At 34.2% G+C, this 22,023-nt stretch overlaps 1 protein-coding gene across 5 annotated transcripts in view; it reads left to right on the forward strand.

Moving 5' to 3' along the window:
* The window catches only part of RAP1GDS1 (Rap1 GTPase-GDP dissociation stimulator 1), a 167,587-nt gene that overhangs the window by 133,159 nt on the left and 12,405 nt on the right, over window positions 1-22,023 (forward strand). For 4 of the 5 annotated variants that reach the window (XM_060654591.3, XM_060654593.3, XM_060654595.3 and 1 more), the window contains 6 exons: window positions 7,897-8,040; window positions 8,473-8,604; window positions 10,066-10,200; window positions 11,176-11,301; window positions 12,061-12,200; window positions 18,221-18,347. In XM_060654591.3, coding sequence (XP_060510574.1) covers window positions 7,897-8,040; window positions 8,473-8,604; window positions 10,066-10,200; window positions 11,176-11,301; window positions 12,061-12,200; window positions 18,221-18,347 — 804 coding nt within the window. The remainder of the gene's footprint in view (window positions 1-7,896; window positions 8,041-8,472; window positions 8,605-10,065; window positions 10,201-11,175; window positions 11,302-12,060; window positions 12,201-18,220; window positions 18,348-22,023) is intronic. The other variant, XM_060654592.3, reaches the window with a different exon arrangement.

Here is a 22,023-nt window from a genome sequence, read left to right on the forward strand (position 1 = left end):
CCTGATATTATTGAATTGCCAGATATTTAACTCAAAGCCCTTCTTTGCTTTATTAATGATGTGTTAAGTTTTATTTTGGGTGTCCATAACTTTAGCTACATTATCTACTCGATTACTATATCTACATTGGCCAAAGCTACTTACCAAGTTTCTTTGATTTTAGAGTCTTGCCAAACATCGTTCTGTAGCTTACACATTTTTGTGCCCATCTGGAAAAGGCACCAGAGAGGCTGAACTCCACTTATGTAACCTTGCAGGGCAAAGGGACAGTGTAGACACTGGTAAACTATTCTCATCTTTGCATTAAAAAATCTTAAGGGATACACCATTGGAATAAGAGTGAACCAGAGTAAACAAAACATCCCATATAATTTTTCAGATACAGTGTCTAGCATAATCAGAGAAGACCAGATACATGAGGAGACAAGATATTGTAAGCAAGAACCAGCACAAAGAACAGGCAACCACAGCAAATCTCCAGATATTGAAATTATTAGACAGTGATTCACAGGTATGCTTATTATGTTCAGAGAGTTAAAGGCAAGCTTGAAACATTTAGAAGGAAACTAAAAACTATAAAAGGTAACATAGCAGACTTGAAAAAGAAACAATTAGAAATTCCTGAATTGGAACAATACAGCCCCAAATAAGAACCTAATGGATGCATTTAACAGCAGATTAAATATAGTTGTTTTAGAGAACCAGTGAACTGGAAGATAGACTGGAAGGAAATCCACAATGAAGTATAAAGAGAAAATAATCAGCATACATAAAAAAGAGAATAAGAAGTACAGAGGATACAGTGAGAAGGTCTCATATACATTGTTTGGAGTTCCAGAAAGTGCAGGGGGGGAAGCAGAGGCAATATTTTTTTTTTTTTTTAATTTTGGCATAGAATTTACCAGAAATTGTGAAAGATAACAAAGATTCAAAAACTCAAATGAATCTAAAACCTGATAAAAAGAAATCTACATTTTTTTTTTATACTGAAACTACAGGAAACTAATGACAAAAATCTTAAAAGTAGCCAGGAAAATAATAGATTATCCTAAAAGAGGTGATAGTTTGACTGATTGTTAATCTTCCAGCACAACAATGAAAGTCAGATGACAATGAAACATCTTCTATGTGATGAAAAAATAAATAAATAAATGCTAACCTAGAATTCTAAACCCAATGAAAGCATCCTTCAAAACTAAAGACAAAATAAAGATATTTTCAGAGTAAAAACTGAGAAAGTTCACCACTGACTTTTAAGGTGATTACTAAAATAATTTTTAAAAACAACATGTAACTGCCAAACTAATGGAAGGATTTATGGGAAGATTTTTTTTATCTTTATTAAAAAATTTTTTTTTTTAATCTTTATTTATTTTTTGAGAGAGAGACAGTGTGAGCAGGGGAGGAGCTGAGGGGAGGGAGACACAGAATCTGAAGCAGGCTCCAGGCTCTGAGCTGTCAGCACAGAGCCCTACGCGGGGCTTGAACTCCCGAACCGTGAGATCATGACCTGAGCCAAAGTCAGACGCCTAACCACTAAGCCACCCAGGCGCCCCTATGTTTATTTATTTTTGAGAGAGAGACAGAGCACGAGTGGGGGAAGGACAGAGAAAGAGGGAGACACAGTACCTGAAGCAGGCTCAATGCTCTGAGCTGTCAGCACAGAGCCTGACTGGGGGCTTGAACTCAGGAGCTGTGAGATCATGACCTGAGCCAAAGCCAGATGTGTAATTGACTGAATCACCCAGGCGCCCTGGAAAGATTGTTTCTTTAAATACACCTTCAATCAATACACCTTCAATAACAGAAAAGAGGAGAGAAAAAGGAACATAGAACAGGGGTTACAAATACAGCATAAAAAATATATTAGATTTAAGACACAGTATTACAGTAATTACATTAAATGTACTTGACCTAAATGCTTTAATTAAAAGACCAGTTGTCAGCTGAATTTTAACAATCAACTATACTTTTGGGATGCCTTGGTGGTTCAGTCGGTGGAGCATCCAACTCTTGATTTCAGCTCAAGTTATGATCTAACGGTTTGCGGGTTCGAGCTTGTGTCGGGTTCTGCGCTGGCAGCACGGAGCCTGTTTGGGATTCTCTTTATTTCCTTCTCTCTCTGCCTCTCCCCTACTTGCTCTTTCTCTCTCTCAAATAAATAAATAAAACTTTTTTTTAATTAAAAATTTTTTTTTTAAAAATTAACTATACTTTTTAAAACAAACAACCCATTTGTTAAATATAAGGAGATTTAAAAGATTTAGAATAAAAGGATTTAAAAAATCATTCAAACTTAAAGAAGGCTGAGATAGTAATATTTAATATTAAATAGAATTTAAGATTAAAAGACTCAATAGAAATAAGGTGACTTATGGTGATGAAAGTTTAATTCAACTGTGAGCTATAATAAATATACATTACCCCAAAACATATGAAGGCAAAATACTCAGAACTATGAAGAGAAATAGAAAAATTCATAAATATCATGGGAGCTTTTAATGCCTCTGAGTAATTTATACTACAAGCAGATTAAGAAAAACAACAAGGATATAGAAAATGTGAACAACATGATTAAGAAAATTGATTTAATGGATGTATTTTAGAGTACTGCACCCAGCTGCAGGGCCCTTTCTTTTCAAATACACATGAGATATATAAAACATGCATAGTTATGAAAAAGTTTTAACAAATTTCAAAGGATTGCAACCTTATGGAGTATATTCTCTGACTTAAGTGAATTGTCTAATAATAAAAAGATAACTAGGAAATCCATTTATACTTACATATTTAACAATTTACTTCGAATACCTCAGAGGTCAAAGAAGAATCATGTTGGAAATTAGAAAATTTTCTAATAATGAAAGCAATGCTATATTTTAAATCTTATGTAGGTAAAGTCATACTTGGAAAGAAATCTGAAGAGCTGAAATTAATAAAATAGAAAATTCATAATGCAATATCGGTGTATAATCACTAAAATTCAGTCTGAAAGACTAAATAAAACTGGTAAATCCCTGCTAGGATTAATCAAGGAAAAAAAAAAGAAAAAGGAGAGAGAGCAAGAAAAGGCATAGATAACCAAAATCAAGAATGAAAAAGGAGATCTCACTATACAGATCTTATATCAAATACCAACAGACACCATTTATAAGAATAAAGGCCAGTCTCACCAAGAACATAGATCTAAAATTCCCCTTCAAATTTTAGCAAGCCAAATCTAATAATATATTCAAAATTAATCATTATAGCAAAATGGATTTATTCTGAAAATACAAAGCAGTTTAATATTCAAAATGCAATGAATATAATTTGTATTAAAACTTGTTAAAAGAGAAATCAAATGATCTTCAGAAAAGAAAGCATCTGGTAAGATTAACTATCCATTCATGATTTTAAAAAACTCTTTGCAAGCCAGCACTAAAAGAGAGTGAGAAGGATATATATCAGAAGCCTACAGAAAGTATCATACTCAATGGTGAAACAAAAAGTATTTCCCTTGAGTTCATGAATAAGAAAAATCATTCCTGCTTCTGTTTATTATTGTCTTATGGGAACTAACCAGTGCAGTAGAGAAAAGATACAGGAAAGACATCAAACAAATAAATAACATATACCTCCTTATTCATAGATGATATGGTTATATATGTCAAAAATTCAAAAGAATATTTTGAATTAAAAGAAGAGTTTTTTATTTAGAATGAGTTATGTTGGGGTGCCTGGGTGGCTAAGTTGGTTGAGCGGCCAACTTCGGCTCAGGTCATGATCTCGTGGTCCATGAGTTCGAGCCCTGGATGGGGCTCTGTGCTGACAGTTCAGAGCCTGGAGCCTGCTTCAGATTCTGTGTCTCCCTCTCCCTCTGCCCCTCCCCAACTCATGCTCTCTCTGTCAAAAATAAACAAACATTAAAAAAAAAATTTAGAATGAGTTATGTTGCTAGCCAAAGCAAAACATAAGCAAACAAAAACTCAAAAACATTTTATTCCTATAAATCAGCCAAAAAATAGTTACAAAATGCATTTTTAAGAAATATATTATTTATAAAGCATAAAAAACAAAATACTTTAAGAATGGACTAATAAAAGATGTGCAGGGTCTCTTGTAGAAAACTGTAGAAAAACATCAAGAGATGATATGTTGTAAAAGTATTATATCTCCCCATATTGATCTGTAGACTCAGTGGAATTCTAACCAAATCTCAGAAGACCAGGTATAGCCAAGACACTGAAAGAGAACAAAGTAGCAAAACTGGTTTTACTGCATAACAATAATAAAACTTTATTCTGATAAAACTATAATAATTAAAAGGCAGTGTGGTATTGGTGCTCGGCTGAATGAGAAGACCAGTAGAACAGGATACCCCAGAAACAAATGGATGCATTAATAGGTGCTTATTTTATTAGGAGGAAGAAAAGTTGTCACTGCAAAACAGTGTGGAAAGAAGTCTTTTCAATAAACAATGCTGGGAATATGGGGGGAAAAATCAATTGAAGACACGTATATAAACTCCCATTTCATACTGTACTAAAAAAAGGTATTCAGATAGATTATTAAGCGAAATGGAAAAGTTAAAACCAGAAAGCATACCTTAAAAAATAGAAGATAGAAGAATATCATCATGGCCTTGGAGTATAGTTTTATTAGGTCACAACAATCTCAAGCATAAAGGAAAAGATTGATAAATTTGGCTAAAACTTTCTAATAATGAAAATGAAAGACACCAAAAAAACACCATTAAGAGTAAAAAGCAAGACAGTGTGTGAGAGAAGATATTTATAACACACATAATCAAAAGAGTGTGTAAATATATAAAAACTCCCACAAATCATTAAGAAAAATGTAGAAATTCCAGTGGGAAAATGCATAAAAAATTTAAATAGGCACTAGACAAAAGATACAATCCAAATGGCTAATAAACATGAAAATATGCTTAACTCATTAATAACTGAGATACAAAATAAAATCACAATAAAATACTACCATGTATCTACTGGAAAGTATAATAATATCAAATGTTGATGCGGTTGTGGAGTAGTGGAAACTCGTTACATGCTGGTGAGTGTGTACATTGGTACAATTTGGAAAACCATATCTGTTGAGATGGAGATTGTATTCTGTGTGATCCAACAATTTTGCTCTTAAAGTGTACCCAGAAACATGCACATGTGCACCAGAAGCCATTACAGGAATGTTCTTAGCACTATTTATAATAATGAAAAATTAGAAACAACTCCTATCCATTAACAGTAGAATAAATAATGGTATATTCATATAATGGAAAAATATATACTTACAAAAAGGAATGAAGACAACTATAACCAGTAGTATAGATGAATCTTATAAACATTGAAAGGGAAAAGCCAACACTGAAAAATATGTATTGTAAGATTCCACTTATATAAAGTTCAAAAAAATGTAAAATTAAACTGGTTTTTAGGAATGCCCATTTGATAAAAAATAAGGAAAAGTATGACTATGATTACCATAAAAATCAAGTATTTAGAGGGCTGGAGGGAAGAATATGTGATAGGAAAAGGGAATGCACAGAGGGGCTTCCTGGGATGTTGGCAATGAATTTCTTGATCTAGGTAGTAGCTGCATGGTAATTTGCTTAATAATAATTAAGCTAATATGTATATTATGCACTTTTCTGCATTTGTGGCTTTTTTCACCATTTAGAAAAGATATATATATATATATATACACACACACACACATAGATACATATTATATACATACATACATATGCAAATAGTAGTTATAAAGATAGATGGTCCTTAGGCAGAATGGTGTTAATAAATGGTGCTGGGCTGTCTGCTTTGGCAGACTGCCTTGCTGATCTTCCTTAATAAGGCTATTGAAGCCTCCCACATATATATGTATATGATTAAAGTCAAACTGTGAGAGGAGAGATCTATAAATTTTAATCTTGACAGATTTAAAATTTTCTAAATGCCTTAGATCTTATTCTTTAGGCAGAAAGTTGTTTTTCATCTCATTTGGTGGTTTGGCCAAATGAAATTTTTATGGTGACCTTCAGTCAATTTTATGCCATAGAATTACCTATAACCTTTCTTGTAATATGTCAAAATAACAGTTTTTCTTATATGTTTTCTCCTTTACTATCTTCACTTCTATCTTATAATCGTGCAGCAAATTGAATGATACCTTTGAAAACTTGTTTCTGGACTATCGTTAGTATATCACCCTTGGTTTTCCTTATGTGCAAAGGAGACATTTAAATTGGGATTTGTATAATTCAAGGTTTTTAGGAATTTTAAGGTTTTTTTTTTTTTTAACATGGCTTTGATTCTAGTCACCACACATTTCTAGCCCTAGCATTCTGTAACCAAGGAAACGCCCTACTTTCAGCATAGCACAGTACAAGTGTACCTTTTAGAAAAATATTCCAGTTTGAATATTCTGTGTATTCTGGAGATAATATTCTAAAGATTATCAGTGATCCTGGTGTTAGGGGGAAATGAAACCTAAATTTTATATCTTAAAATTGCCCAAAAGAAAATGTCAAGTATAAAAAAGGTCTTTGTTTCTCCCAAATAATAATAACCTGAAGCTGCCATTGCTGTATATGTGCACATATACAGCTTAGGGAAACCAATGGCTAAAATAAAATCCAACTAAAAAATAAAATTTAAGTTTAAAAATTTCTATGTAGCAAGTTTCTAAGGTCAGTTCATCTACATTTATTGTAAGCTGTATAAATATACCCAGAGCATGTAGGTAGACCAGTTTAGGTCAAAATACAAAGATGAAAGAGGTATGTCTACTCTAATGAGGGAGACAGATATGGATATGAATATAAAACCTGCAATTAAGTAAGTTCTATAATAAAAAAAAGTTATTAGGGGTGCAAACAATTTGATAAGAGTAGAACTTACTATGAAGAGAATTGTTAACAATATAATTGGGATGTAAACTTTTCTGTTAAAATACCTTCACACTGTTGGTTATCAGAAAGCTCAAAAGTTATTTTTTTCTTTCAACTTTTATTATGGAAATTTTAAAACCTATTCAGATGTAGTGAGAATATAGTCTAATGAACCACCAAAGATCCATCACCCAAGCAAACTTGAAATTAATGAAAACCTGAAGTCCTTTTTCAAAACATGGCTTTTAAAGTTCAGAAAGTTACAGATTTATTAACTGCCTTAGAAAAGTAACATCTAGGGGCACCTAGGTGTCTCAGTCTGTAGAGCATCCGACTTCAGCTCAGGTCATGATCTCATGGTTCGTGGGTTTGAGCTCCATGTAGGGCTCTGTGCTGACAGCTCAGAGCCTGGAGCCTGCTTCAGGTTCTATGTCTCCCTCTCTCTCTTCCCCTCCCCCACTCACACTCTGTCTCTCTCAAAAAAAATAAATAAATAAACATGTTAAAAATTAGAAAAATAACATCTATACAAGTATGAATCCAAATATATACGTATGGTATAGTTTGAAATTTACTAATAGCTCTTTACTTTTCAATAACTTTCTATTCACATGCCATTAGTGAGTATATTTTTACTTTATATAACAGCATATCTGTTTTAGTTTAAACAGTGTATTTAATAGTATTACCTTTTTAAAACATGAGCATAATATCTACAATAACAGTGGAGTGCTATTACTTTCCTTCAAAGCTGAGAATCAATTTGTTTAGGTGCTGCAGACATTGCAAAAAGTGCCCTAATGTCAAGTAAAAAAGAAAAGTGAAATAAAACTTTTGTGTATATAACCTGCACTGTCAGATAGTTCCTTTTGAAACTCAAATCTTCAAACATGTATTATGTAATCATGCATTTTCTTGATTTCTTATAAGTCTTCATAATAGGTTGCTTATACCAGAACTTCTGTTTCATCTCAAGTTTTGGTTATTTTGTTCACATTATTTTTTAGATGCTATTAAACTACAGCTGGTGGAAGCAGGGCTGGTAGAATGTCTACTAGAGATTGTTCAGGAGAAAGTGGATAGTGAAAAAGAGGATGATATTGCTGAGCTCAAAACTGCTTCAGATCTAATGGTTTTATTACTTCTTGGAGGTGAGTTATAATTTAAGTCAACCTAAGAACATGATTATTAGATTTTTTTTAATGTATTGTCTCTTTTGTGAACACTATATATATTAGGCATTTTCTCATTTTCCTGCCTCATTTAATCCTGGTGTGATGATTTGAAACCTTAAACACATCATGAAGAGAACTAGAGATAGTGAACCTGGAAAAGAGGAGTTTTCACTATCTTACAATATTCAAAGAGCTGTCATAGGACAACTGTGGCACTAAAAGCTAGAGGGCTACTTGGGACTTAGACTAGAAAAATCCTAAACTCTTTTATAAAAAGAGTCATTACTTGTCCTTTCATGAAATATCATTTCTGAAGTAGATAGTTATCCAGTTGGATATTCATTTAGGAATATGGATTTGTTGCTCTATATTCTTTTCCTTTTATCTATTTGTTTCATTTACTTCCAGATGAATCCATGCAGAAATTATTTGAAGGAGGAAAAGGTAATGTGTTTCAAAGGGTGCTGTCCTGGATTCCATCAAATAACCACCAGCTACAGCTTGCTGGAGCACTGGCCATTGCAAATTTTGCCAGAAATGGTAAGCATCTCATATTATCCTTTTTAAATCAGATGTTCTATTTTGTTTTTGTTTTTGTTCACCGTTACATGTACTAAAACGAACAGTTCAGAAGTTAGTATGAAGTGTACTGCTACCTTAATTTTTTAGAGATACGAAATACTTAGTGTTTGTTTTTGTTTTTGTTTTTTTAAAGTAAGCTCTGCTTACCAACATGGGGCTTGAGCTCACTACCCCAAGATCAAAATTCACATGTTATACCAGCTGAGCCAGCCAGGCACCCCTACTTAGTGCTGTTTCTAGCAAATTACATATTTTGTGCAATTTAACTAAGTCCTGGTATTTTAAAGATCATGGATAGTGATTGTAAAGTCCTTCTTTGAGTACTCTGTACTTTAGAGATCAGTAAATTTGAGTCCCATTCTAATATCCTCTTACCTGGGAGGATATGCTCTCTTGGCTGGTGATTGTTTTTTTAAGTTTTTATTTATTTATTTTGAGAGATAGAGAACGAACAGGGGAGGGGCAAAAAGAGAGGGGGGAACAGAGGATCCAAAGCGGGCTTTGTGCTGACAGCAGAGTGCCTGATGTGGGGCCCAAACCCATGAACCATGAGATCATGACCCAGACTGAAGTCAGTTGCTTAACCAACTGAACCACCTAGGCGCCCCGCCTGGTGATTTTTTAATTTAATAATGTGAGTATTATTTGTAGGGTTATTGTGCCTTATTTATCCTTTTATGCCTACTGAACTTAAGTGTGAGTAATCAATCCTCTCATTTAGACTAGAATATTTAATTTGCTTTAATAACATTTCCAAGGCACCAGACCTTCATGTTCCTTTCTGAAGTCTGGAACTTCTGTTCAGTCTAGAAACTTATACTGTGTCTAGGAAAATCAGTTCTTCTTGTTTTTAGCTTGAATTTATTCTAATGTGAATTGTATATCATAATGGATGGCTTATTTCATTTTTACTTCCTTCTGAGGATGATCATTCACTCCTTAGTGATGTAATTAGGAATAGTAAAATATTGGTAATTGTTGAAGGTAAATGTGGAGTAGTGAGTGGTTCATTATAATATTCTCTCTGCTTGATACATACATATTTCAAAAGTTTTATCATTGAAAAATAAACATCAACCATGATAACAAAATATAGAGTACTGTCACTGTAACATTGGCAGGATTTAGGCCTACTTGACTATAAATGAAAATTATTGGTAGACATTTTAAGCATGTGGTTTCTATTTACTCATCTAATATATTGTCAGGCTCTATGCTACAGATTTTTCTGGTCATGACTTCTCACTCAATAAAGAAAAAAATCTATAAATCTGATGGGAGAAAGTATTGGAATTCATCTTATTTTCATGTAGTTCCATTTTCCCTAATGTATAATGGACAATTGATAGGCATCACTATTATAAAATATTTATAGGTATTTGTAAAGAGGAAAGGAAAAAATGCTTTTGTTTTGTTCAGATGGAAATTGTATCCATATGGTAGACAATGGAATTGTAGAAAAACTTATGGATTTACTGGACAGACATGTAGAAGATGGAAATGTAACTGTGCAGCATGCAGCATTAAGTGCCCTCAGAAATCTGGCCATTCCAGGTAAGACGTAAGAATGGTGAACAACTATGTAAGAAATAAGATCTATTGTTTTGGGAAGGTGTTTATTTTATGTGATTTGTGGACCTGCCCTGACCAAGAAAAAAAATCTTCAAATTATTTATATTTTTCTCACTAGTAAATGGAGATATATCAAATAAGTTTTCTAAGATTGTACAGGTATAATTGTTGTATTTGTTCAGATCATTCAAATATTCTGTTACCTTTTGTAAACTCCTAGATTTTCATCATATTGTATGGTTAAGCTTTTTTAAGCATCTTCAGTTGAGGTAGGATAATAGCATCATTTAAGAGAGTCCCTATAAGAATGACTTTTAGGGGGGTTTTCCCCTTCTATATAAGCAGACATAATTTTTAAAAATAGCCTTAATGTGTCTTTGGATTAAAGACACTTTGAGCCATGAAATCACATTATCATGGTAAATAGTACAGGAGATAAAGCTATTATTCTACTTTCTAAAAATAAATTTCTGATTAGGTAAAATAGTATAACTGTATGATGATACAATCTATAAGATATCAATTTGCTTCATATAACAGATTAATATTGCTTATTAATGTCTATAACATCTATAGTAACACAATTGGATCAAGAACACAGGTAAAAAGAAACATTAAACCTGAGGAATTGTGCTTTTTGTAAATAAGAAGACAACATTGTCAGAGTTCCTTTTCAAATTGTTTAAGTGTTTTGAGATTAGGTTTAAAAAGCCAGTATGTATGATTTTGTATGTTATGCTCCTATAGACAAACAAGATAATTACCCTCACCCCCAGTCCCATTCTTAAAATACACAGAAAAGCAACATGACCTTTAAGTAGAAAAATGTAATGTGGGGCCTTAAAAATAGTAAGACAATAAATGTATATTGAACTGAATGACTATCATCAAGAATGCTAGCACCATTTTAACTATATTCTTTTTCCTCTCCCTCTCTCTCTCTCTCTCTCTCTCTAGTTGTAAATAAAGCAAAGATGTTATCAGCTGGAGTCACCGAGGCAGTTTTGAAATTCCTTAAGTCCGAAATGCCCCCAGTTCAGTTCAAACTTCTGGGAACGTTGAGAATGTTAATAGATGCACAAGGTAAAAGAAATGCTTTCCCAAGGTACATTTTTGGTATGACAGTCAGTGTGCCTTAGTTGAAAAGGACTTGTTTTTAGCTTTGAGAATTATGTAATCATAAAGATAAATGGCAAATAAAAGGCAAAAAGAGATTGGTTTTAGAGCTCCATTCATTAATCCCCATGCTTGGTTATAATTGACTTTAAATGGAAATTATATTGCATCTCTTTATTGTACATATAATCCTGGTTTATCACTGATTCATTAGCAGTTCTGAAGGGTTTTTATGTTTTAGTATTTCATACCCATTTTTACTTTGTCTTAAGAATCATGTCTCAATATACTGACAGTCGAAATTTTTTTAAATTCGTTTGGCAAACAGGGAGATCATTTTTCTGTTTACAGAAACAACCATGAAAACCACTGCTTGGAATGAGTTACGTTTATTTACTTATTTCTAAATTCTAAACCTTTGTCTGTATTGACTCCTCAGAGTCCTTCTGATACTCTTTGTTGTATTTTGCCAGAGTACTAACAGACTACCAGGCTGAACCACAAGAGTATAAAATTGTATTTTTGTATTTTGTATGAAAGTCCACAACTTTATAGAAAAAGCTAAACAGTCCATCAGATACGGAGTATTCGCAGTTCTTAATAAAATCATTGTGCTGTGGTTTTAGATGTATAGTTTCCTTTTGCACTCTTACAGTCTGTGCCAGGTACTTCAGTTGGTTGCCTATCAGTGATTGTTTCTTTTGTGGTTTGCCTTCTTTCCTATAGCAGAAGCTGCTGAACAACTGGGAAAGAATGTTAAATTAGTGGAGCGTTTGGTGGAATGGTGTGAAGCCAAAGATCATGCTGGTGTGATGGGGGAGTCAAACAGACTGCTGTCTGCCCTCATACGACACAGTAAATCAAAAGTAAGTTCCAGAGGAAACCATTTGCTGGAAAACCTGCAAGTGGCCCCTTTGGAAACTCAATATCATAGATCCTATAAATAAGCTTGCATTTCACTATTTATATATAAATACATTACAGGTGTACCTCAGAAATATCATATAGGTTCAGTTCCAGAACACTGCAATAAAGTGAAAATGCAGCAAAGCAAGTCAAATGAACATTTTGGTTTCCCAATGTATATAAAGTTGTGTTTACACTATATTGTAGTCTCTTAAGTGTGCAATAACATGTTTTAAAAAATCATTTTTATGCCTTCATTAAAAAAACTCTTCATGCCTAAAAATGCTAACCGTCATCTGAGCTTTCAGTGAGTTGTCAATCACTGATCGTACATCACCATAACAAACATAATAATAATGAAAAAGTTTGAAATTTTGTGAGAATTACCAAAAGGTGATGCAGGCATAAAGTGAGCAAATGCTGTTGGAAAAATGGCTGACAGACTTGCTTAACACAGGGCTGCTACAAACCTTCACTTTGTAAAAAACACAGTATCTGTGAAACACAATAATAAAATGAAGTGCAATGAAATGAGGGGTGCCTGTGATCCAGAATGCTGAAAAAAGAACTGAAAATTGAGGCTTTTAATTAGTTCTAGTCCATGATAGTTAAGAGTAAGGCTTTGGAATCAGACAGAGGAGTTCACGTAGTATCCCCACTATTTACTTGGTCAAGTGTCTTTCACATCTCAGTGTATTAAACCTGGGGTGATACCCACCCGAAAGTGTTGTGAGAATGATTCAGTGAGATCACCTATATGAAGTACTCAACTGGAATGTAGGACAAAGTAAGCACTCAGTAAATGGAATCACCATAAATGTTGATGTTATTATTTTTACCACTATCCTCAGTGTAAAATATCTTCTGTGTACCAAGCACTGACCAAGCTAGCTAATGATATTAAAAATTAAATGATATCTAGATAGTATATGGTGCCCTGAACTCACAAAGTTGGATGAAATCCATTCTTATAGCAGTGTCCAGTCTAGTATGTGTCTGACATGTGGTTGATAACCTGTGTTTGTTCAGTGAATGACTAAATGAATTATTTTAAAGATCATGATGGTGGGAAGCTAGGCCAGCTGATTTAGTATCTGTATTATATACCTTTTATTTTTTTTAAGCCTGTTATCCAGAGTGAGCCTTTTGACCATTTCACTTATTTCCATGGGAAAATGCATCACAACTTCTTAACCTAATCTTGGAACTAAATTCATTAAACTGTTAGACTAAATTGAGATTTGAGGCTTTTCTGCTAATATTTATCACAGGGTTCCCTTTCCCTCATCTAAACCCCTACTCTCCCCTCCCCCAGCAAAAAAGCTTTCCGGTACCCATTAAGCATCCATCACATGTAGGTGCTTTAAAAAGACAAGAGCAACATTACATTGTACCTTTCTAGGGTGTGTGTGTGTGTGTGTGTGTGTGTGTGTGTGTGTGTGTGTAACAAAAACAATTTCCCCCATAGAATCTTTTTTTTTATTTCAAGTTTTTATTTAAATTCTAGTTAGTGTAACAAAAGGGACGCCTGGGTGGCTCAGTCGGTTAAGCATCTGACTGTTGATTTCAGCTCAGGTCATAATCTCAGGGTTCGTGGGTTCAAGCCCCACATCGGGTTCTGCACTGACAGTGCACAGCTTGCTTGGGATTCTCTCTCTCCCTCTTTCTGCCTCTCCCTCACTTGTGCACTCTTTCTCTCAAAATTAAATAAATGTAAAAAAAAATTTTTTTAAAGAAAACAGTTCCCCCCATGAATATTCCCTTATTTTTTTTTCTTTTCAATTTTTTTTTTCAAATTCTAGTTAGTTAACCTATATGGTAAAATTGGTTTTAGGTGTAGAATTTAGTGATTCATCACTTACATACAATAGCCATGATACAAGATTATAACTTTATGGGCACATTATAACTTTATGTTTATAATTCAGTACCAAATAGACTGGGTTTTGTTTGGGGGTTTTTTTTTTGCATATCTTTCCTACAGTTGAGTGTATATTGCTGCTAAGCAGCAATAGGAACCTTGATTGACATACTTTAATGATCAGAACACAGGTGTGTTCCTTGTGGAGCTCCAGATTAGAATTATTTTCAAATTTCACAAGCATTGAAGTGGAATCTGGGATTCCTTTTGAGCAGTTTCAGAACATGTTCTATTGAATAATAACCGTAAAGAATATTCCACAAAGAGAAACGGTTGTACGATCAGATTAGAGAAATAGTTCATTTCTTTTCCCTGCCTTTGAAATTCACAGCACACATTAGCACTACTCTAAAAAAAAAACAAAAAAAAACACATCCTTTACTATCGCACAGTGGGTCTTTTTTGCAAGTTGCATCTATTAAATACATTCCACTGAACATACTTTGGAAAATGCTGCTCTGGAATAAGCTTTTAAACACTAGGTTCAAGGGTTTTTTTTCTGTTTTTTTGTTTGTTTGTTTGTTTGTTTTTTACATTCCTGTAGATCCTTAACCAACTGTTGTGAATTATAGCTCTGTCCTTGTGTTATTTTTAAACTTTGAAGATCCTACTCCTTTTAAAGTCACCCTGAATTCTGTCTTAGAGTCCAACCCTCTGAAAGTTTGCACTGACTCACAGGGTTTCACACTAGCTTAGTCATCTCAGCCATATACAGTATATTTCTGCACTTGTGCCAATAGGTAAATTCACATCTTCCTTCAAAAGAGTGCCCTGGACTAGAACTCTTGAGCAACTAGCCGGACCTTCTGATTTAGATATCAAAAACAGAAAATATATTTTGCCTCTACATTAGGAACATAAAAATTACCTCCTGTCAAAGGCACTTTTTTCTTTCCTTTAAGAGTAAAACATTCTTCATCAATTATCAAGCTAAAAACTTGTCTAAACAAATGTTTTTAGTCATTCACTCATTCATCTGACAAACATTTAAATCCTATACTGAGAAGTAGTTTTTGATGCTACAAAGTTGAGAAAGAAAATTTTTTGTTAGGTGATTCAGTGCCTACACCAATCTGCAATCTTATAAATTACCTTGAACTCAGGCCTATTTCAGAACATTACGTTGTAATAATCAGTGTTACTATACAGTTTTCAACAAAGTTTTTAGCAGGAATTTATCTCAGTTATTAAGGGCATATTGACCGTAAAAGTTAAATATGCAAGACTGTTACATAGATAATTTGCCTTGGTTATGTATGTACCAAAATTTAGCTTTCCATAAGAAAACTTGAGAAACAGGATTGCAAAATAACACATCATTTAAAACGTTGTAAAGCATTAAAGTATGTCCAAAATTTTTGGAAATTTTGCAGATACATCTAGGGTTTAGAAGGATTACCCAGAAAAATATCTTACTATTTCTACAGTTTACTTATTATAAGTGAAATGATTTTAGAAAAGTTAAAATTATTTTTAGATGTGGATATTGAAATTATTTGTAATTCTCCAGACGAACCTCTTTGCTCTGTGGAATGGTGCTGATATCCCTTTTTTTTTTTTTTTAAATATCTTGAAGTTTAAAAATGTAACTTTAAAATACATCCATAGAGCCTCTTTAGAACACATTAAGTGACTGCCTGTGCATGGCACTATGATGAATTCAGTACACTTACTTTTGGTTAGACCACAAACGGTCTAACTGCCTGGATTTGAATCATGGCTTTTTACCTCTTAATCACTGACAATTTTCATAACTTAATCTGAGCTTCAGTTTCTTCGTCTATTAACTGGAGAAAATACTAGCTAATGGGATTTTCTTTGAGGATAAAAATATGCTAATATCTGTAAGCTACCCGGTATAATGTCCAGCGTGTAGTGGTTGCTCTATAGAGGGCAGCTATCAATATCATTCTCTTTTGTCATATAACACAAGTACAATGCTTCATTTGTCTTTTATCCCCCATTCTGTCAGGCACAGTAACTCCATAGCGGACCTACTCAGTAAAACTTACTGAAGTAGGAGGAGAGAGGGCAAGGGATTTAAAAAAAAACAAAAAACTTCAATATCTGTTCAAAAAACTGAGATGGAAAAGGACCTATGCTTGAACTTATGGGGGAGCTATTTGCTTCTGATATACAGTTTCCTTCTTCATTCATGACCTGCCCCTTCTACTACAGTAGACTTTCCAGGGTGAATCACAAAATAAAGGATGAAATAATAGGCCAGGAACCTTCATTAGGTGACTGCATGTGTGTCTATGAATCTCTTGTGGTCTATACTCAATAAATTCCTTTGTGATTTTTATAAAATGCTTCACTAATTTTAAGAATTTTATATCTGTTTCAATAAAGTGCCCACCCAGTAAGCAGTGTGTTGAGAGGCTTTCTTTTCATTAGAAGAGATTTTAAAAGATCATTTTTCACTTACTAAAAGAGGTTGATGAGAAAAAGCTTGTTGGATGCTAGAACACAACTACCATAAAATCTCAGTACTAGGACCCCATCAGTTTAGATTGTTTGATCTCTAAATGTTGTTTGGGCTCAAAGCAAAGACATTACAGATAGTTTTCTTAAGAATTTATATAAGGTGGAACCATTAAAAAAAAAACAAAAAACCTTTTTCAGGGTGCCTGGGTGGCTCAATCGGTTAAGCGTCTGACTTTGGCTCAGGCCATGATCTCACGGTTTGTGAGTTTGAGCCCCACATCAGGCTCTGTGCTGACAGCTCAGAGCCTGGAGCCTGTTTCAGATTCTGTGTCTTCCTCTCTCTCTGCCCCTTGCCTACTCACACACTCTCTCTCAAAAATAAACAGTAAAAAAATAAAAATAACCCTTTTTCAAATATTTTAGCAGATTAATTTTAAAAATATTTCTAATTACAGTAGTTTTATACTCTTGAAGGTAATGCAGATGGGGTATTTAATATCTGGCACTTCAAATGACTGAAAGTAGTAAGAACCAAGAAAATTACTTTTAAAAATTCTCTAATTGAGACTTTGCACTAAATCATATTTAAGCCAAGAGTTTTCAGGCAACAAAACTTTGAGATGAAAACAAAAAAATAAATAAACGTGACCATTTTTAAAAATCTAACTTTTGCCATATATTCTTATATGTTCTTTTTATGTAATAACCGTGTAATTATCACACAAACATATGATAACACATTATTCCAGCATTATAGAAAAAGTCACCAAGATGCAGAGAGGTTCTGTAATTTCCTTGGTCAATGTTGGCACTGGGCTTTTTTCAATCTGGAGCACACTGTCTCCTTTGCCATTGGAGAAGACAGAGCTATAGGTACCATGAGAAATGAGGGAAACAATTTTTTTTTTTAATGTTTATTTTTGAGAGAGCGCATGCACATGAGCACGAAGTGGGGAGGAGCAGAGGGAGGGAGACACAGAATCCAAAGCAGGCTCCAGGCCCTGAGCTGTCAGCATAGAACCTGATGCAGGGCCTGAATCCACGAACCTTGAGATCATGACCTGAGCCAACGTTGGACGTTCAACCAACTGAGCCACCCAGGTGCCCGAGGGAGACAGAATTTTGACGTAAGTTCTCCTCAAGTCCCTTTGCATGTAATCCAGTTTTGTCAGATCCAACAAAGACATAAAAGCTTAAAAAAACAAGAGACTTTACCTGGATCACCTGGGGAACAACTGCCTGGTGCTTTAATAAATATTTAAAAGGAAGGACTTTTTTTGTTGTTGTTATTCCAAGTCTTACTCTCTTTTGTTAATCCTATGGTAAGGCAACATTTGGGGCAATCACACTTTTATTTCTTTGGTAGCTTCTGGGACTCCCTATTCCTCGCTATGAACTGCAATGGTCTTTTCCACCTGGGTAATTTAAGTTGTCATCTTTTGATGAATTTATTTAAAGCTAAAAGCTTTTTCCTTTTCTTCTGTGAAGAAAAAAAAATATGGTTAAATGTAATGATTCATACAGGACACTGTCAGGAAACCACTCAATTTAACAATGAATTGACTGACTATAGTGCAGTTTCTTTCTGTTTAAAAGTAAAGTTTATAATTCTTTGATATTTATTTATTGTAGGATGTAATTAAAACCATTGTACAGAGTGGTGGCATCAAGCATCTAGTTACCATGGCAACTAGTGAACATGTAATAATGCAGAATGAAGCCCTTGTTGCTTTGGCATTAATAGCAGCTTTAGAATTGGGTAAGTACCCCAGTGTCAAACTTATTTTCTCCTATTTTTATCTTGGATGAAATGAAGCACAGGAGTGGAATAGAAGTCAGACAAAACCTTGACTAGAAGCCTTTTGCTAGTGTGTGTCTGCGACCTAGAGCTAAGAATATAGGAGATCATGTTCTGTAGATTGCCACGACAGCTTTTGCTTTCGGTAACATTTTTAGGCCAATCATTGACTCTTTTTTAGAGTTTGACTCTTAAATGTTACTTCAAGTTATAGGCACTTAGTGAATACAGAAAACATTTTCAGCAGGCCTCCCAGAGAAATGAAACATTATTTAGAACACAACAGCGGGTTTAGAGTCTGCTACTCTTCCAGTGACCCAGACCTTCTCTTCCATCTCTACTACTGATTCTCTTATCTCCTTCTATCACCATGGTTTCTATTGCTTTACAGTATTGCCCTCATTCTAAATTTTCACCTTCTGGGTCAGTCTTCTGTGTGTTTTACATTCAGAATCCTGTAAAAGCAGAGTTTAAATTAGTTAATTTCTGTCTAGTATACAGCATCCCTCTTGGTCAGAATTCTTCTTGAGAAGCTAGTTCATAGGCATCTAGCTTATGGATAGTAACCTTTGTCCCAGGAACCAATCTCTGATATAGTTAGCTGGGGACAATCAGTCACATGCCTGTGGTTAAGGCCTGAGGCTGCCTTCCACAAAGGAGGACTATAGACTTAGTAGGTTTGTCCTGTCAAAGCCATTTAGATAAACACTGTTAACTGATCACCTCTTAATTCCCAGTGATGACTTATATCCATAATTCTACACAAGAGCAAGTGGACCCACCAACCCCTATCCTAAGGGAGCGGCCAAAACATAAACATCATATATCTTCCTCTAGTGTCACATTTACTCAGAGTTTAGATGTGAGAGATTTGGATTTTTTCATCTAAAAGGGTTTTGAATTTTAAAAGTTTTTAAAAAATCACAGGTATAAATAGGATGTAAAATTTTTCTTAATTTTAAAGATAAAACACTTCAAGAAAACATATGCTTATTCTCAGTGACTTGGCCTATAGTTAGAGATGCTTTGGAGGTCATTTTGAGTCCTGGATTAGTCATGACTTAACACAGGGTTTGGGTGGAATCAGCCTAGAAGTCCAACCATCTTGGAGGGTTAGGTTGGAGGAGCTATGATGAATGAAGGTGGGAATCATTGAGGACATTGAATACCAAACTGGGTTCATGGCATGATTTTAAATGGTTTAAAGTGATGGGGCAATTTCAGAATAGGCTTGACCACCCAGCCTGGGATGAATCTGGTTTTGTGCCAGTATCTTCCAAACAAGCTGTAATTGCATCGCTTCCTGATAGCAGAGCATTTGCCTGAATCTGGTCCCCTTACCGTAGAATTATATAAAAGGCAGTACATACTTTTTTTATTGTTACCTAATGTTTTCTAGGCTCCTTGGGCTTAAGATAATAGTTTTTAATACACAACCCACTTTGAAAACCATATTTTTCTAGCCTTGTTTCCTTACAAGTGTTTGATATGATTAAGGAATTGCAAATCTTTTGTATGATAATAGTATTAAAGCAACCTTTAAGAGTCTTTTTTTTCTTTTTATTTAATTATAAATTCACATGCAGTTTTGTAAAACTAAAAAAAAATACTACAGAGATCCCTTGTATACTTTGCCCAGTTTCTCCCAATGGTAACATTTTGCAAAACTATAAACAATATTTTAACTATTCATTTAATTTACCAGTCCTACACAGATTTCCCCAGTCGTTTGTATGCGCTTGTTAAGTTCTATATAGTTTTATGATGTGTAGGGTTGTGTATCGACCACCACAGTCAAGCTACTGAATGGCTTAATGCCACAAGGATCCCTCCACTTATAACCACACTCACCTACCTCCTACTCTTACCCCTCACCTTGCTTCTAATCCCTAGAAACCACTAATCTTCCCTTCATTTCTAAAATGTTATATATATAGAATCATGTAGTATGTGACCATTTGGGATTGTCTCCCATAATTTCCTAAAGAGTCATCCAATTTGTTTGAGTCTCAATAATTTTTTTTATTGCTGAATAGTGTTCGATGGTAGGTACATACCAGTATTTGTTTAACCATTCCTGTCAAAAAACATCTGGGCTGATTCCAGTTTGGGGCTTTTAAAAATAAATAACTACTATAAATATTCATGTGTAAATTTTTTTGTGAGCATTGTATCCATTTCTTTGTATATATGTCTAGGAGTGCAATTGCTAGGTTATATGGTAATTACAGGTTTAATTTTTTATGAAACTGTCAAACTATTTTCCAGAATGACTGTACCATCTACATTCCTGCCAGCACTATATAGGTGATCTAGTCCTCTCCACATCCTCACCAGATATTTGGTGTTGACACTTTTTTATTTTAACCACTCTGATAGCTGTAGTTAAAGTATCTCATTATGGTTTTACTTTCCATTTTTCTGATGGTAAAGCATATGAAAAGATGTTCATTATTTGCCATCTGTATACATTCTTTGGTGAAATACCTATGGATATTTTTTGCTCATTTTTTTTAAATTTATTTTTTAATTTACATCCAATTTAATTAGCATATAGTGCAATAATGATTTCAGGAATAGAATCCAGTGATTCATCCCCTGTGTGTAACACCTAGTGTTCATGCCAACAAGTGTCTTCCTCAATGACCCTTGCCCATTTAGCCATCACCCCACCCACAACCCCTCATTTTGTTCTCTATATTTAAGAGTCTCTTATGTTTTGTCCCCCTCCCTGTTTTTATATTATTTTTGCTTCCCTTCCCCATGTTCATCTGTTTTGTATCTTAAATTCCTCATATGAGTGAAGTTATATGATATTTGTCTTACTCTGACTTATTTCGCTTAGCATAATACCCTCTAGTTCCATCCACATTGTTGCAAATGGCAAGATTTCATTCTTTTTGATTGCCATGTAATACTCCATTGTGTATACATATACCACATCTTGTTTATCCATTCATCTTTCGGTGGTCATTTGGGCTCTTTCCATACTTTGACTATTGTCAATAGTGCTGCTATAAACATTGGGGTGCATGTGTTCTTTCAAAACAGCACACCTATATCCTTTGGATAAATACCTACTAGTACAATTGCTGGGTCGTAGGGTAGTTCTATTTTTAATTTTTTGAGGAACCTCCATATTGTTTTCCAGAGCAGCTGCACCAGTTTGTATTCCCACATGCAAAAGAGATCCTCTTTCTCTGCATCCTCACCAACATCTGTTGTTGCCCAAGTTGTTAATGTTAGCCATTCTGACAGGTGTAAGGTGGTATCTCATTGTGATTTTGATTTGTATTTTCCCTGGTGATGAGTGATGTTGAGCATTTTTTCATGTGTCGGTTGGCCATCTGGATGTCTTCTTTGGAAAAGTGTCTATTCATGTCTTTTGCCCATTTCTTCACTGAATCATTTGTTTTTTGGTATTGAGTTTGATAAGTTCTTTATAGATTTTGGATACTAACCCTTTATCTGATAAGTCATTTACAAATACCTTCTCCCATTTGTGGTTGGTTTTTAGTTTTGCTGATTGTTTCCTTCACTGTGCTGATGCTTTTTGTCTTCATGAGGTCCTAATAGTTCATTTTTGCTTTTGTTTCCCTTGCCTTTGGAGACATGTTGAGTAAGAAGTTTGGCTGAG

Source organism: Panthera onca, chromosome B1 (assembly GCF_046562875.1).
Source record: "Panthera onca isolate mPanOnc1 chromosome B1, mPanOnc1 haplotype 2, whole genome shotgun sequence".
Taxonomy (NCBI): Eukaryota; Metazoa; Chordata; class Mammalia; order Carnivora; family Felidae; genus Panthera; species Panthera onca.